Source organism: Lepisosteus oculatus, chromosome 1 (assembly GCF_040954835.1).
Source record: "Lepisosteus oculatus isolate fLepOcu1 chromosome 1, fLepOcu1.hap2, whole genome shotgun sequence".
Classification (NCBI taxonomy): domain Eukaryota; kingdom Metazoa; phylum Chordata; class Actinopteri; order Semionotiformes; family Lepisosteidae; genus Lepisosteus; species Lepisosteus oculatus.
Window position 1 is genome coordinate 33,237,144 of NC_090696.1, and position 14,998 is coordinate 33,252,141.

Sequence of the window (14,998 nt, forward strand, 5' to 3'; positions counted from 1 at the left end):
AAGCCAATTTAAGTATTGTACTGGATTAGAAGGATATGTTATAACTGTTACATATTTTCGGGAAATTAAGCAATAAGGAGCGAGCTAAACTTGGACTGTAAGGGGTGCGATTAAGTATAGTGGGCGGGGAGCAGCTTTAGTGTAGTTTTGGTGTAGAGGACTGTCGCCTCATTTTGCGAGGTGGATATTGACGAGTAAGAGAAGAGCACAGGGGTTCCTGTTATTTAAATATGCTGGTGCTTTTTGCTTTGGTGCTCTCCATGTCCGTTTCGGCCACGGTATCTAACCGTGGTACCCGGGGCTGCGCTCCGTGCCAGCCCAGTCTTTGCGCCCCTCTCCCGGCGGGAGGCTGCGAGCTGGGCACGGTTCAGGACTCCTGCGGGTGTTGTGCCGTTTGCGCTGCCGGGCAGGGGGATCCCTGCGGGGGACGCGGCAGCTCCTCCAGGCGCTGCGCGGCTGGGATGGAGTGCGTGAAGAGCGGCAAGGGCAGGAAGGGAGAAACCGGGGTGTGTGCCTGCAAGGGCGCCCACGAAGTGTGCGGCACTGACGGAGTCACCTACAAGAACAGCTGTGACCTCGGAGCGGCCAGCAAGAAAGCCGTAAGCATGAAGCAACCCGAGATCAAGGTGCTAAATAAAGGAAAGTGCGAAAAAGGTGAGAGAATGTCTTCCTTGTTCGATAAATGATGTTAAAGATGCCCCATCCATTGTATTATTGTATTATTTACTCAAGTGAGACCTTTATTTACACCACTGTGACAAGCGTTTAGGAATTAGCATTTTTTTATTTGTTAACTCAATCGAGAACAACAGAGCTCTAACAGAGCAGAGCATTTCGTGGAGCAATCTGAGTGAATTCCTTTGCTCAACAGTACAACAGCAGTCTAATATAATCCCACGACCCACCGGAGTACAGTACTGAGCCAGCCCCTGAAAACCTTAAGCTCTACTTAAAGTAATATAAATCACGGAAATTCTAAACTGGGGTCTTATGTATTAAAACATGTATTTTGATGCCCTTTGCACTAGTCTTTCTGGTATTGTATTGTGAAACTATAATTCTTAAAAGCGGGAAAAGAAGGTCACGCGAATAAAAAGACAATGTAAAAATCAAATTATGTTGGCGAGATATTATATTGAAATTTAATTTGAAACTAAAACAATATATTAGAAATGTTGCCTGTATATCTTGCGTTCTTTTTTTTGGCAATATACAGTTAATTTGCATGTAGTAAATACGGAATAGACCGTATTTAGACAATACTTTAGTTGCCGCTTTGCGGCTATAGCACTACTTACACATTTTCCTCTGAAAATCATTTCGACAAGGTAGTGTTTTTTTTTTCTGTAGTAGCAACACCACTTGCTCCGAGGCCACCGCTTTTCCGCTAACGAACTGTTTTGATTCATTTCGGGGTGTGCTAAAAGGTGTAACGCGTAAAAATGTTTTGGTTAGATGAGATAAATGAGCCCACAGTTCAACCCACAATCCAAAATAGTATAATTAATAATAATAATTAATAATAATTGCTTACACTTATATAGCGCTTTTCTGGACACTTCACTCAAAGCCCTTTACAGGTAATGGGGACTCCCCTCCACCACCACCAATGTGCAGCATCCACCTGTATGAGTATTGCAATGAATTTGCTCTATAGTGCAATTATTTGTACGTCGCTGTATATTTGGTGCTCAAATATAAAGCCCTCTTGATAACGTGTCCAGTGCACGAAATCGTAGAAATTCATTCTTCGACGAGCTGTCAAACAGGGAGTCTCACAGACTGAATACACGCAGTGGCTTGAAATGCAAGTCCCAGGAACACGGACACCTAGTTTGTATTTTCTCTGTTAGCGTGTATATTTTCTCTGTGTTCACCCTGTGTTCCGAGTCGGTTTCTAGGTTAATAGACCTTTGGGAAAACTGACCCTTGTGTGAGTGTGAGTGTGCCTGTGTCTGTGTGTGTGTACCCTGCGATTGACTGGAGTCTCATCCAGGGTGTACCTCTTGTGCCCGTTGCTTGCCAGGATAGGCTCTAGCTACTCTGAGCTCAGTCTTCTGTGAGAGGACCCTTGCCCCTTCAGCTCCCTAGATCTCACTCTCCCTCCGCCCCGAATCTGAATTGCACGCAAGCGGACCTCGCTTTCATACACGCGAAGCAATCGGCTCACATTCCTTCCTGTCCCGTCTCAGGTGTGAAACACTCCTCACGTCCTTTGCTTTAGCAGAAATTCAGCTTGGTCTGGTTTCTAGCCATCATTTAAACCAGTGCTGTGTAAAAGTTTGACCACCCCAGCCAGTTCAACATCATTTAAAGCCCAGTGGCGACACTTGTGAACAGGATTTGTATACACTGTAGAAGCAGATGAAATCGAAATATAATACTGGATAAATGCCCGATTGATGATCAGTGTTAACAAAAGCAAAGTTTTGCAAACGTTAGTAAAAGCATTAGCCCAAAATGGAAAATTCTGAGATTGAAAATGCTACTTTTCTAAAAGACTTTTCTTTTCTGTTTCTGTTGACACAGCATCTACATCTTCTAGACAATATGGGAAAGGAATAAAAAAGCCAAACAAAATGTTAGGATATAAAGTAAAAATGTATAATTTAAATAATGGGATGTTATATTAAAATGTACACTGCAGTCGGTAGATCTCATTTAGAATATTGTGTGCAATTGTGGCCACCAAGTTAGAAAAAAAAAGATATTGCTCTGCCGGTATCAGTCCAGAGAAGAACACCTAGATGCATGCAGGGGCTTGAGGGAATGTGCTACACTGACGGGCTAAAAGAACTGACATTTTTTAGTCTTGAAAAAAAAAAACTACGAGGAGACCTGACACAAAAATTCTAAATATGTTCTGAGAGAAAAAGTCAGCCCAGTTTATCGAATGGAAATTGAAATACAAACCAGAGAGCACACATGGGAACTATGTGAAAGTGCGTTTACAACCAAGAATGAAACGCATTTCTTTGCACAAAGGATTGTGGGAGTATGGGACAAGCTTCCTTCAAGAAATGGCTGGATTAAATCGTTGGATCGATTAGCTTGACACGCTGTTGCCAAACGCGTAACTGTTGGATACCATCGCGACAAGACCTCCGCAGCACGTCATGATAGGGGCCCCATGTATAAGGCATGTATATCGTGGCAGTGTATATCTCGAGTGGCCCCTTGCTTCCATGCCACCCTGGCACCGCTGTCCCAACAAAGGTTTCATATCAGGACATGATATACCCAGATAGGACGTGTCGCGATATATATGATTTTGTGTTGCAATATATGGACTTTGTGCAACATGGGGTCAGCATATCCTGTCAGAGTATGCCCTATCGCAACATATGGACTCCATGTCACGACATGGGGGCGAGGCATTTTGTCGGGAGAGGGGGGGGGGGGGGGGGATATTTCATATCGCGATATAGGGGGCTTCATGTCGCGACATGGGCTTGGCAGTTTTTTGTTATATCGCGATATAAGGCCTTTCATATCGCGACAGGGGGGCACTTTTGCCGGGGTATGTCATATCGCGATATAGGGGCTTCATGTCGCGACATGGGCTTGGCAGTTTTTGTTATATCACGATATAAGGCCTTTCATGTCGCGATATGGGCGCGGGGGGGAATGACATGACATTTTTTGTCTGCGATTGATCAGTAATTGGAATCCAATAGATGTGTTACTGCATATCCAGTGTGCTCATACAGCACACACAGTACACACAGAACTTCCGCTGTGGCGCTTTACCCAATCAGAGTGTCGATTCTTCACCCAATCGCGGCCCGGACTGTTCGGGGGTTTAGCCAACCACGGGTCTGAGAGCTGTTGAAGCTAGCAGCGGCAGCTGGATCGGCTTGTTTACTGTTAATTAGAATCTGTTTTTAAAATGCTTTACTTATTTGAAAAATTACTACATCGGCTTGTTTTTTTAACGTCTTTATTGATTCAAAATGTCCCTTAATCTTCGAAATACATACATTTTTTTATTTGCAATATAACTGTCTCCGCTGCTTTCTATTATGAATACATGGTATTCGAACAATTGTAATCGTATATTTAAGGTAGGGGAAACACCTTCTGCTTTGTACTTCAAAAATGAATAGAAATGTAAAGTATATGATCATTGTATTATTATATTCGTGCTTTCAATTTTGTTTTTTATTGTTAAGTTATATCGAACTTGAAACTAATTCCTAAAAATGTGAATATGGGCTCTCGTGTTGTACCAGTGGTAATTTGGAAACTGGTCTCTTCACTAATGAAAGGAGTACACAAGCAATACATGTTCGAGAACATGGTTAAAAATTAAAACAAAACACTTAACCCAATGAACTAACATAGTAACTCCTCCCTAAATGTAAGACTGTTTATTCGTGTATAGGCTGCAAAGTCTGGGGTCAACTGATCAAAAGATCACAACGGAAAGGTCTGTTAGTCGTGGCTTTGCTGTTTTATACGTCACAGAGTTAGCCCACAGCCAGGAAAATAAGGCGCTATATTGAAACATCCACCCCACCCGATCAGACAGACTCGGAAAACAAATTGCCCCCATTGTTTTCATGAAAATCAGGAGTCAAAGTACCGAGTTTGTTGGCATCTGTAAACTTCCTCGTAGATAGTCACGTGATTACCCGAAAACCCAAGGCGCTATATCTCGGAAACAAAAGCAGCACAAACGCTACGTACAGCGACACAAACCAGCACAAACGTAGCACTAGCGCATGAGGTGGGTTTCATCGTTTGTGCTGTCTGTTGGAGGGGCAACTTCACGGAGCTTTCTTATGTTCTTAAATTGCATTTAAATACCTAATTGAAAAAGGGGGACATTATTTTGATTTTATTCAGTTCATGTATATTCTAGACTCTCCTCACAGAATGGTGTAGAACCTGTCTCTTGTCAGGTGTATCTGACAAGGTGTGTTACAGTAACAGCTGTCAGTAATGCTGCGATTGCACTGGCATCTCTTACTCTAAAAATCATCTAAAATCCAACTGACAGTACAAGACCACAGATAAGAATCAAGAACGGTTCCATAAGTGCAATTAAAGAAACAAGTGGGCCTTGTTGGATGGCACGAATACCAGTTCATGGCTTTGAATAGACATGCTGTCTGAAATTTCAGCCTAGAGGGCTTTTGAGCCTCAAAAGAAAAGAGTGCTAATCAAATACCTCTGCGGCACTTGTAGAGACATGGATGAGCGTGTTGTTTCAAACCAAAGCCTGCCGCTAGCTCACTGAACCCTGTCATGATTAACGACAAAGACTGGCCCGTCCTGGATTAGCGAGTGAATTGATCGTGGTCAATGTAAAAATAGTCCCCGTAAGCAAAATCACATGCCATGGGAATAATTCAAACGGCTCCCGATTTGCCCTTCAATTAGACCGGCTGATTTCAAAGGATTGCCATTAGAAAAATCGGGACTTGCAGCCCCCCCCAAAAAAATCCTTTTTTTGTTTTGAGGCACTGAATGTACTCTTCAAGTATTTGTAATTTTAGCGCATTAGTTATGAGGGTGAGTCCAAAAATCTTTCAGTCGTTTGTAGCTTGTAGTAATGTGCTGTACTCGGTTAAAAAAGTTGAGCATGCCAAAGGAAGATTAAAAAATACAAAAAGAAGAAACTCCATAGTGCAAAGTTTACTTATAAACCATTAAAAGATTGAAATGTGTAATAAACTGACATTTGAGGTGCATTTTTATCAGTGGTGTCTTAATGAAGAGAGACTATCACCCAGAACTATACTTGATGTACATACTGTAGGTTAAACTGATCAATTTATGTGCCAAACGGAGGACAAATACTGCAGCAAATGGAATCTTTATTCCCTGTTCAAAATGAGCTATCCAAAATTTTATGTGAATTTTATATTATCCCGTTTTACTTTCTTCTAATTTATCTATTTAAAGTTAAGGCAGTAATAGTGCATGATAGCCCCTCCTGCAGGCAGAAGTGTTTATTATTAAGTAGTCTGAAAGATTTAACAATCAAATGATAATGTAAAATATACCAGAAGTTATATGCGTTTTATTCTATTGCGTGTTTTCAGACAGGTTTCATAGGAGGGTCCGTTCAGAGATGAGGCAGATAGTGACAATGTACAACCCAAAATTAATTCCATACCAGAACTCGGTGACCCTGTTTTTCTGTCTGAAACAGAAGAATATGGACAGACGTAGTTTAGAAAATTAGTGTCAGTTTAGAAAATTAACATGTGAGACTTTTCTCATGACCTTCTCTCATTCTGTTGTCTCATGACCCAGCTAGAAAAACTGAACTTTTTACCTAAAAAACATGATAGGAATGATCAGAATGTGCCAGTAAAATACTTCCTTACACTAAAAGTTCAAGTACTGTATTTGTAACCCAAGCTTTGCCTACTCTCTCGTGTAATTTCTTATATTTTTATTTGATATTCAAATAAATAAATTAGCCTCATATTTAAAAAAAAGTATTTAATGTTAATTTTTAATAAGTTGGTCCTAAAGTATTTTTCTTTAAGGGACTTTTAATCCAGATGTGAAAATAAATTGGCTTTCCTGTGTATTTTTTAACAGTTGCTTCAGAGACACTGTTGATGTCTGCCTACAGTGTATGTGATGGATTACTTTTAGATTCTGTGGGAAGTCTGAAAGCACTGATGCCTTGCACTAATCAATGCATAACAGGTTTATGAAAATGCCTGACTAAATTTATGCACGCCTTGGAAACTTCTCATGAATTTTATGTCCATTCCTGTGTTCAGTAAATTGCTGAAGAAAAAGAAAGTTTTTGCTAAGATTATGCTGTCAAGGAAACAAAATGGCAAAACTGAGAATTGGCTTTGTGTTGAACTTACGAACCCTCTTTAATATTTCTTCGTGTTGCAGCACCTGTCATTGTGACTCCTCCTAAAGAGATCTGGAATGTGACTGGAGCCCAGGTCTACCTGAGCTGCGAAGCTATAGGAATCCCAACACCTGTTCTCACCTGGAAAAAGGTCAGTCAATCACTTCTAACAGAAGAGCGGGGGACAGAGCACTGCTATTTGATTATCTGACTTGTTTGCTGAGGTTTTAGTCAAGGGTTTTCAGAAAGGGTTTGATAAACTAAAAGGGGGTGGAAAGAGGGTACTTATGATAAATTAGCTAGTCGCAATGCAGTTTATAAAATGGGAAACAATGACACCACATCAAACTGGAGTGAAGGTAACCCCATTTGCATCTGGGGTAGTTGTATCCCTGGCGTGTATAAATTGTATAAATTGTTTGGAAGGAGACACAATTGACTTGAGAGTCAATTGGCACAGCTTTCTGTTTTGACCAAGGAAGCCAATGGGAATAAAGCTTAAGAAGATGCTTTATAACAAGACAAAGTTATCATGTCATTCTGTACTTAACACAGTCCTCACTGTGTCTCTTGTAAAAGAAACCTAAATTTCAAGCACCGTCTTGGTTTGACAGAAGATGGATGAAAGTACACAGCTGCTGGGGCCCAAGGATGTGCTTGTGGACAATTTGTTTCTGTGTTGAGTAGATATCAGCCGGTCACATGAAAAAACAGAAAAAAGATACTGCTAAGATCAAGGGAACACCACACCCTCAATCTCTTCCTAAACTCCGTCACAAGAGGGATTAATATAACCGACAGTGTGTCAGGTAGTGTATCTGTCAGGATATTGTGAACAGCCCAAGTCTGATGTGCCCCTGGTGTAGTAACTAACTTGTTATTCAGCTAACAGCAGACAGCTCTCTGCTTTCCTATAATACCACTGTTAAGGTTCATGTAGCAGTCCCTCATAATCCACCCCTGCATACTCAGACACACACATACTGCAGACACACCAAAAGCAGCCCAGCAGCTGCAGGTTACTCAAGACAGCACATGACTGGACTTTCAAGAAAGTACTCTGAGTTAACCAAAGGTCACTGTGTACAGTAACACTAAAGAACTACATACCTCTCTAAAGCATAATATGTCCAGCAGCCATATCCCCCTGCAGCTCACAACTGACAACCCACTGAAGCTAAGCAGGTGTGAACCTTGTCAGTATCTGGATTGGGCTAGCTGGGGGCACTCACCCTGCAGTCCTAATGCTCCAGTAAAGTGACAGGGACTCTATTCTGTAAAAAAGGCGTCATCCTTCGGATGAGACATAAAACCGAGGTCCTGACTCTCTGTGGTCATTAAAATTCCCAGGGCATTTCGTGAAAAGAGTAGGGGTGTCACTCTGGCATCCTGTCCACATTTCTCATTGAATTGGGAATCATCACTCTGTACTCCTCCCCACTGATAGCTGATGTGTGGTGAGTGTACTGGTGCACTATGGCTGCTGTGGCATCATCCAGGTGGGGCTACACATTGGTGGTAGTGGAGGGGAGTCCCCATTACCTGTAAAGCACTTTGAGTGGAGTGTCCAGAAAAGTGCTATATAAGTGTAACCAATTATTTGTTCTGTAAAAAGTGCTCTGAGAAGCCACCTTTAAAAGTGCTGTATAAAATAAAGTTTACTGTAATGTCACTCTATTAGACAATCACTAAAGTAGTACAGTACAGTGCTGTAAAGTCATGAGAAAATGCTTAAAAGTGGCAAGTCTGTATCTATGATTTTATAATGAGGATCATGCATGTTTGAGAAAATCTACCTTAAAGCTGAGTACCCAGTTTTGAATGGCTTTTACTGCACCATATGTCCCATACTCCATTGGTTACGTTTTTGGTATTGCAAGGTATTTACTGCATATTAACCATATGTCTAATTAATCACTTTTTTTCTAGTAATTACAACTCAAGTTCCATTTACATGTACTTGTTTTGACTGACAAACCAATAAATGACTGTCTCTTTTTTTCTGTCATCTGCATCCTGTCAAAGTTGTTTGGTATGACTGAGATCCTGGCCTCTGGCTGGCAATCCTGAGATGAATTGTGAACAGCCCCACTGTGTTTGAATGTTTTGCAAGGCGGGCAAAAGGATGGCATTCAGAGCTAAATCAGTGACACGTGAAGGTCTTTCCTTTTTTTCTCTCGTTTTTACGTGGATGTCAGATCGTAACTACGAGCAAGGGTCAGGAGAAGATGGAGCTGCTGCCTGGTGACCGTGACAACCTGGCCATCCAGACGCGTGGCGGGCCAGAGAAGCATGAGGTCACCGGCTGGGTGCTGGTGAGTGCTGCGCCGCTGGGTGGGCTTCGCGCACAAACCCGGCCAGGAAGAGTTTTGTCTTAAAGGCTCTTTTGTCTCGGGCGGTATCCACGTCAGAAAGTCTCCTTTAACTTGAACACGTTGTTACAGGCTGAGCTGAGTCCCTGCGCCGCCACTCCCTTTATTCAGTAAACAGAACAAAGCCTGGAGGCTCTGGGAGAAACAAAATGCACGGGGGGTCATGGTGCAAACTAAAATAAGGAAAAGAAAAATATTCTTTAGCCGCTAAGAAGCTTCACCAGTGGTTTCAACTCTATAATGGCCGCCCCTGTGGCTCATCTTCTGGTCACTCGTACAGGGGGGTCCTTCGATTTTAGCCCAACGACACTTACAGTAAGTGTCTTGGAGCTCTGGCTAGTTCGGGAACTCTCTCACTCTCCCTCAGAGCTCCCAGGTGTGTTGTGGTCGCTCTCTCACTGGCTACCCGACACACCTGCAGAGGGGACTTGGTGCGTTAAATAAAGAGGACCTCAGCGTTCGAGTACGTGGAAGTGTAACGACAGACAGCTGAGTTCTTTTGGAAAGATACTTCTCACTAATCACTTGCCTCTGGAAACCACAGTTCCTCTTGCCATGTGTAGGTCAGGATGTCTTCGTCCTTTTGTTAGAGGACCACGGGTAAATAGTATAACACACTAAACTTAACTCCTTCTCCCAACAAGACTGCGGTTTTTCCATTTCTGCAATGTATGTCCTTAACTGAACTGTTGTCAACTGAACACAAATGTTTCATATGACCAAACGCTGGGAGTGTTAACTTTCACATTTTGACATTATATAACATCCCACTTACACACCAGCTGCTATGGAGAATATAAAAATAAATGGAGTACATAGAAACACAGGGAATTTGTTCTGAAAAGTCCCCTGCAGGTTTTGTAACAGTGGACACAGATACTACTAAAAAAGTAATTCTTTAGTAATTAATAATAATTAATAATTGCTTACACTTGTATAGCGCTTTTCTGGACACTCCACTCAAAGCGCTTTACAGGTAATGGGGACTCCCCACCACCACCAATGTGCAGCATCCACCTGGATGATGCGACGGCAGCCATAGTGCGCCAGAACGTTCACCACACACCAGCTATCAGTGTGGAGGAGAGCAGAGTAATGAAGCCAATTCATAGATGGGGATTATTAGGAGGCCATGATTGGTAAGGGCAAATGGGAAATTATACCCATACTCTTTTCAAGAAATGCCCTGGGATTTTTAATGACCACAGAGAGTCAGGGCCTCGGATTTACGTCTCATCTGAAGGACGGCGCCTGTTTACAGTACAGTGTCCCCGTCGCTATACTGGGGCATTAGGACCCACATAGACCGCAGGGTGAGCGCCCCCTGCTGGCCCCACTAACACTTCTTCCAGGATTAGTGCTTCCTCTTTTTCTGTGATGGGAGTGGAGTAAACCCTTCTGATAAAAAAAGAGTGGTTGTTAATTCACAGAGTAAGTTAAGATCTGAGGCGCCATATTCCCTCTTGAATATACAGCATATATTTCCACTCACTTGCTCCTCTATTCTCTTAGATAATTCTTGACTTTTACATCTTGACCCGCAAGCTCTAGTGTAAAAACATCAGCAGTGAGCTCTTGAGGTTTGCCTTCCCCCAGAATACAGATTCTTAAGATCCGCTTTAAGCAGCAGTCATTCATGCATGTTTCCAAAGGTGACTGGTAGCATTTTCTTGGTGTCAGTTCACTCTCCAGCATAGTTAACTGCTATTAGCTTGTGATTATAGACTTGTGACCTGTTTACTGTAACTTTTAATTTTGTCTCCGTTTTTTACCCCTTTATGTGAAATTCCACATCTGCTCACAAGAAGTTTTAGTTTTTTGAAGAATGTGTCTGAGGACACCTCTGAAACATCTTTGTACTTAATGTCTGTGGCTTTGAAGTGGCTTTAAGAAAATGAGACTTTTTGTGCTTTTGGGTTGACTGACCTTGTTTAAAACAAGACTCTAAACAAGCTTTAAACAACCCTAAAGTAAGGCCTTAAGGTTTTAATGTTTTCCACAACACAAGCAGACAGAATCTTTGAAAACGTTAGCCTCTAGTATCACAATATCTTTCATCATGATTGTCTAAAGTTTTGAATGTAGAGTCAAAGATTCATAAATAGTAGCTGTTCTTTTAAGATTTTATAGATAAGATAAAATCTTTTTAATACTTTTGGAAACATTAGCTTCTTTATCAAGGATTAATAGACTGCTGTGATTAGCGAAGCTGGGACAGCATTACTTTTGCCTTATTATTGTTATTAAAAGTAATGTCTGACTTAAAATGAACTGTTTGTGGCTGTTTATTCATGTAAAAGTACCTGTGTTGACTAGTGAATGGCTTTACGCCAAGAGTGTGGCTCAATTTAAAAATAGTTACATTTGTACCAGATAGCATATTGTCCTGATATCTATGCTACGGATATAGAGAGTGGAGAGTCTGCTGTTGTTATTGATTTTATTATTAGATGTCACCTCTGTAGTCTTTGGGTATGTATTCTTTTTTTCCTACTTTTTGTATCAGATATCCTTCAGCAGTTGACTGTTTTAGTTCTGGTTATTTCCATGCTTCATAAAAACACATAATTTAGCTTATGTACACCACAGGTACTAAAAACTGATAGAAGAAAGTTTGTAAGATAAAATATTGTTATTGTATAATGTTATATGGATTAAAATCTCACATTTGGCTCTTGGTGGCAAAGATCAGCTTCTAAAATAAACATTTTTTGTTTGTTTGCTTCATTCATGATGGTGTTTCTGTTTCAAGTTTATTGGGATAGTAAAATCAAAACTGTACCCTCTGTTAAAATACAGTGTATTCTTTATCAGCGTTAGTTACCAGTGATTTTTCCTTATAAGGATTTAAGTTGTTGAACAAAGAAATGGTATTCTGCAGAAGTATTTGCAGGATTTTGTTATTTTCTTTATAAACACAAGTATTTTTATAACATTCTTTGGATGTATGTGAGCAATTGAAAAAACGTAATGCTCTCCAAAATCAGCTAGCCAATTGATTACTACAGATCATTATGTGAAACTCTAATAAAACATTCTATGAAACAGTAATGTTTTCTGAGTAATGATAACAAAATAAAGTAAGATGTCCCTGATTTTAAAAAATTACAAAAAGACTACAGAGCAGTTTTATATGTTTATGCATATGTGTATCAGACTTAAAACTTTGTAAATTAGTAGTTAAAGTAAACAACAAAGGTGAAAACATAACTGACAAATTGGATTTTTTTTCCATTTAAGAGTAAATCAATTAACCTTCTCACAATGGAAAACTGGACTGTTAATAGCAAACTGCCAGAGGAATCTGAGACACAGCGTATCTGTCTTCATGCCTCTGTTTCAGATTTCTCCACTGACCAAAATGGATGCCGGAGAATATGAGTGCCATGCAGCAAACTCTAAAGGAGAAACATCTGCTGTTGGCAGAATCAACGTGGCAGACTTGTCTGATGGCATCCCAGCTCAGCAAGGTAACCGGTTGAGTTACTTCGAGTGAAGTGCTGATTGTAGCTGGATACTTTCAGACATTGAGTCAGTCTAAGTAGGCAGCACATCAAGAGTCATTCACCCCAGTGTCCCTCTGCCATTTAGCCCCGGGTGTCCAAAAAACACACCTTGCTGATCACAGTCACAGGGGGCCAACATGAATTTCCTGAAAAAATGCCCTCGTTGTGCAAGAGAGCTAGATGGCTTCAGAGTTTAGAAGACAAAAAACTGTAATATCTTATCCCTGCTCCTTCTGCTTCCACGTCCACATATGACTGTCATTTTGCTAGATAAGCAGGCCTGTACTTTCTCAAGGCTTTGAATGCCTTTCTCTAGCTAGAGGAATTCAGTTCTTGGGTTAGACATACGAAACAGAATGCCTAGGGGGTTGATTTGGCCCAGGGCACCTGTCCTTCATTGAAAAGCTCTAGCCCTAATTGTGCTATGCAAGCTTTCTTGTGTAACTTTCAGTTAATCAGTTAGCATTACCAGACATGCATATTTACACATGCCAGTAAAGAATTACACAGGCCTATTTTCTTACGCATCTAAGGTAGGTGTGTAAGAAAAAATGTCACAGTAAATATGCTTGATACAGGCATTATTCAGAATTCATTAGAGTCATATTTTAATGGTTACATGGGTTTGTATTGTCTCAAGCTCTAAAAACCCACCCTATTCCGTTACGTCTTTAGTTCTCACCCAGTGAGCTCAGGGAGACATCTGTTCTAACTTTTTCCTGTTCCAGTTGTAACTATCAGTTTATGTAATCTATTTTAAATGACAATCATTTCAGTTGCTGCATCAAACCTCATGCTTCTTAATGAAAGGTGATCTTGGTTGCAGTGAAACTGATTGCTGTTTCTGTGCCCTCAGCTCAAGACGACGAACTCTGAGATGGAGCGGACATGGTGTGTTCCTACCTGAGAGTCAGGAGCAGTGTGCACCATCAACAGCCTACACAGCTCTGCAGCCCGGATGGAGTTAGGAGTTTGAATCCAGCGCAAAACTAATATCTTCAGCACACCAGCACTGCAAATGCTTGCATTCCACTCTTATGTCTATAAAAAAAATATTTAACCTGTATTTTTTAAAGAACACATAAATGCACATTTAGATTAGTGTTTGACAGAATAAGCCTGATAGTGAAGTTCCATAACTGGAACTTTCTTTTTATTTCTTTAATTTCTTATTTAAAATGTACTACAGGATGGTAGATCTGTCAAGATTGCTTCAGGTATTCTGGAATTGTAACTGCAGAGGAAAACAGTTCAAATGTCTGACAAGTGGACTTTTTTGTGTGTGGTGGCAGGTATTCTTCCCTATTTTTCAACATGACAACCAAACAATCCCATAAAACCAGCTTTTGAAAGGACATCCTGAAACCAATCCACAGGAAGTGTTCAAGGGAGAGAAGAATGATGGAAAAAAGGCTTGAATAGATTTCTTACAACCTGAAATCAGAGAGTAAACTTCAGTGTTTCATCATTAAAAGGTCTTTGACTTTCAATGGACTTTTAGGCTGTGTGTAAAGCATTATTTCCCTTTGTAATTCCAGGTTAGCAACTTTAAGATCTCTTTTCAGAAGCTGAATTATCCAGAACTGACAGCTTGTTATATTACAGCAGAGAATTACAAGAAAATATAAAGCAACAGGACATTACAACAGCTACAAAAATGTAAATCATTTGTATAACTCCTTTGGGGTGTTGATAAAGGACCCAGGGTTGTGATACCTCTATCTCCAATAAAAGGTTAGAAGTGGGCCAGCATTTCAGCATAGTGCATTCCCCGATGCTGTATGGTCAACAGGTTCTATTTACCTAAGGGCAGATGTATTTTGATTCTAAAACGTTTGAGAGTCCTTCACTGTTTACCGTCATGTCCATTTAAAAGATCTAGGGAAGTACTGAAATGAGGCTCTTAACTTAAGTAGCAAAACTGAATACCACAAACACCAAGAAAATCTAAATGGTCATATTCAAAGTGAAAACTGTAAAAAGGCTATGTCTGTGATGGCTGAAATGTTAAAGTAGGAACTGGGGAGTGGGACCAAGCGTCATCCAAAACCTATATAGACAATTTGTGTTTTTTATTCTTTAGTCCAGTCAGCGTGGTCTGTGTTTTTCTCAGATAAGACATTACCATTTTTTTTTTAAAAAAAAGAACATAGTATCCTCTACAATTTTTTCTGATGGAACTTTTACTGTTTTTTTTTAAAAAACCCAAGAAAGTGAAAAATTGTTTGGAGTTTTATATAAAGATGTTCTATCTCTAATGACTGACCTGTATAAAGTGTTATAACTAAATT

General features: G+C 40.5%; 1 protein-coding gene across 1 annotated transcript; it reads left to right on the forward strand.

Moving 5' to 3' along the window:
* Positions 1–154: 154 nt before the first annotated feature.
* On the forward strand, positions 155–14,837 carry igfbp7 (insulin-like growth factor binding protein 7). Its single transcript, XM_069189394.1, has 5 exons — positions 155–654; positions 6,871–6,980; positions 9,028–9,144; positions 12,545–12,671; positions 13,564–14,837. The coding sequence occupies exons 1-5, from the start codon at positions 231–233 to the stop codon at positions 13,581–13,583; spliced, it is 798 nt and encodes a 265-aa protein (XP_069045495.1). The 5' UTR covers positions 155–230; the 3' UTR covers positions 13,584–14,837.
* Positions 14,838–14,998: the final 161 nt, after the last annotated feature.

Coding starts and splice junctions, on each gene's coding strand:
- igfbp7 (XM_069189394.1), top strand. CDS start 231: ATGCTGGTGCTTTTTGCTTTGGTGCTCTCCATGTCCGTTTCGGCCACG. Junction 655..6,870: donor TAAAGGAAAGTGCGAAAAAG/GTGAGAGAATGT, acceptor TTCGTGTTGCAG/CACCTGTCATTGTGACTCCT. Junction 12,672..13,563: donor TGGCATCCCAGCTCAGCAAG/GTAACCGGTTGA, acceptor CTGTGCCCTCAG/CTCAAGACGACGAACTCTGA.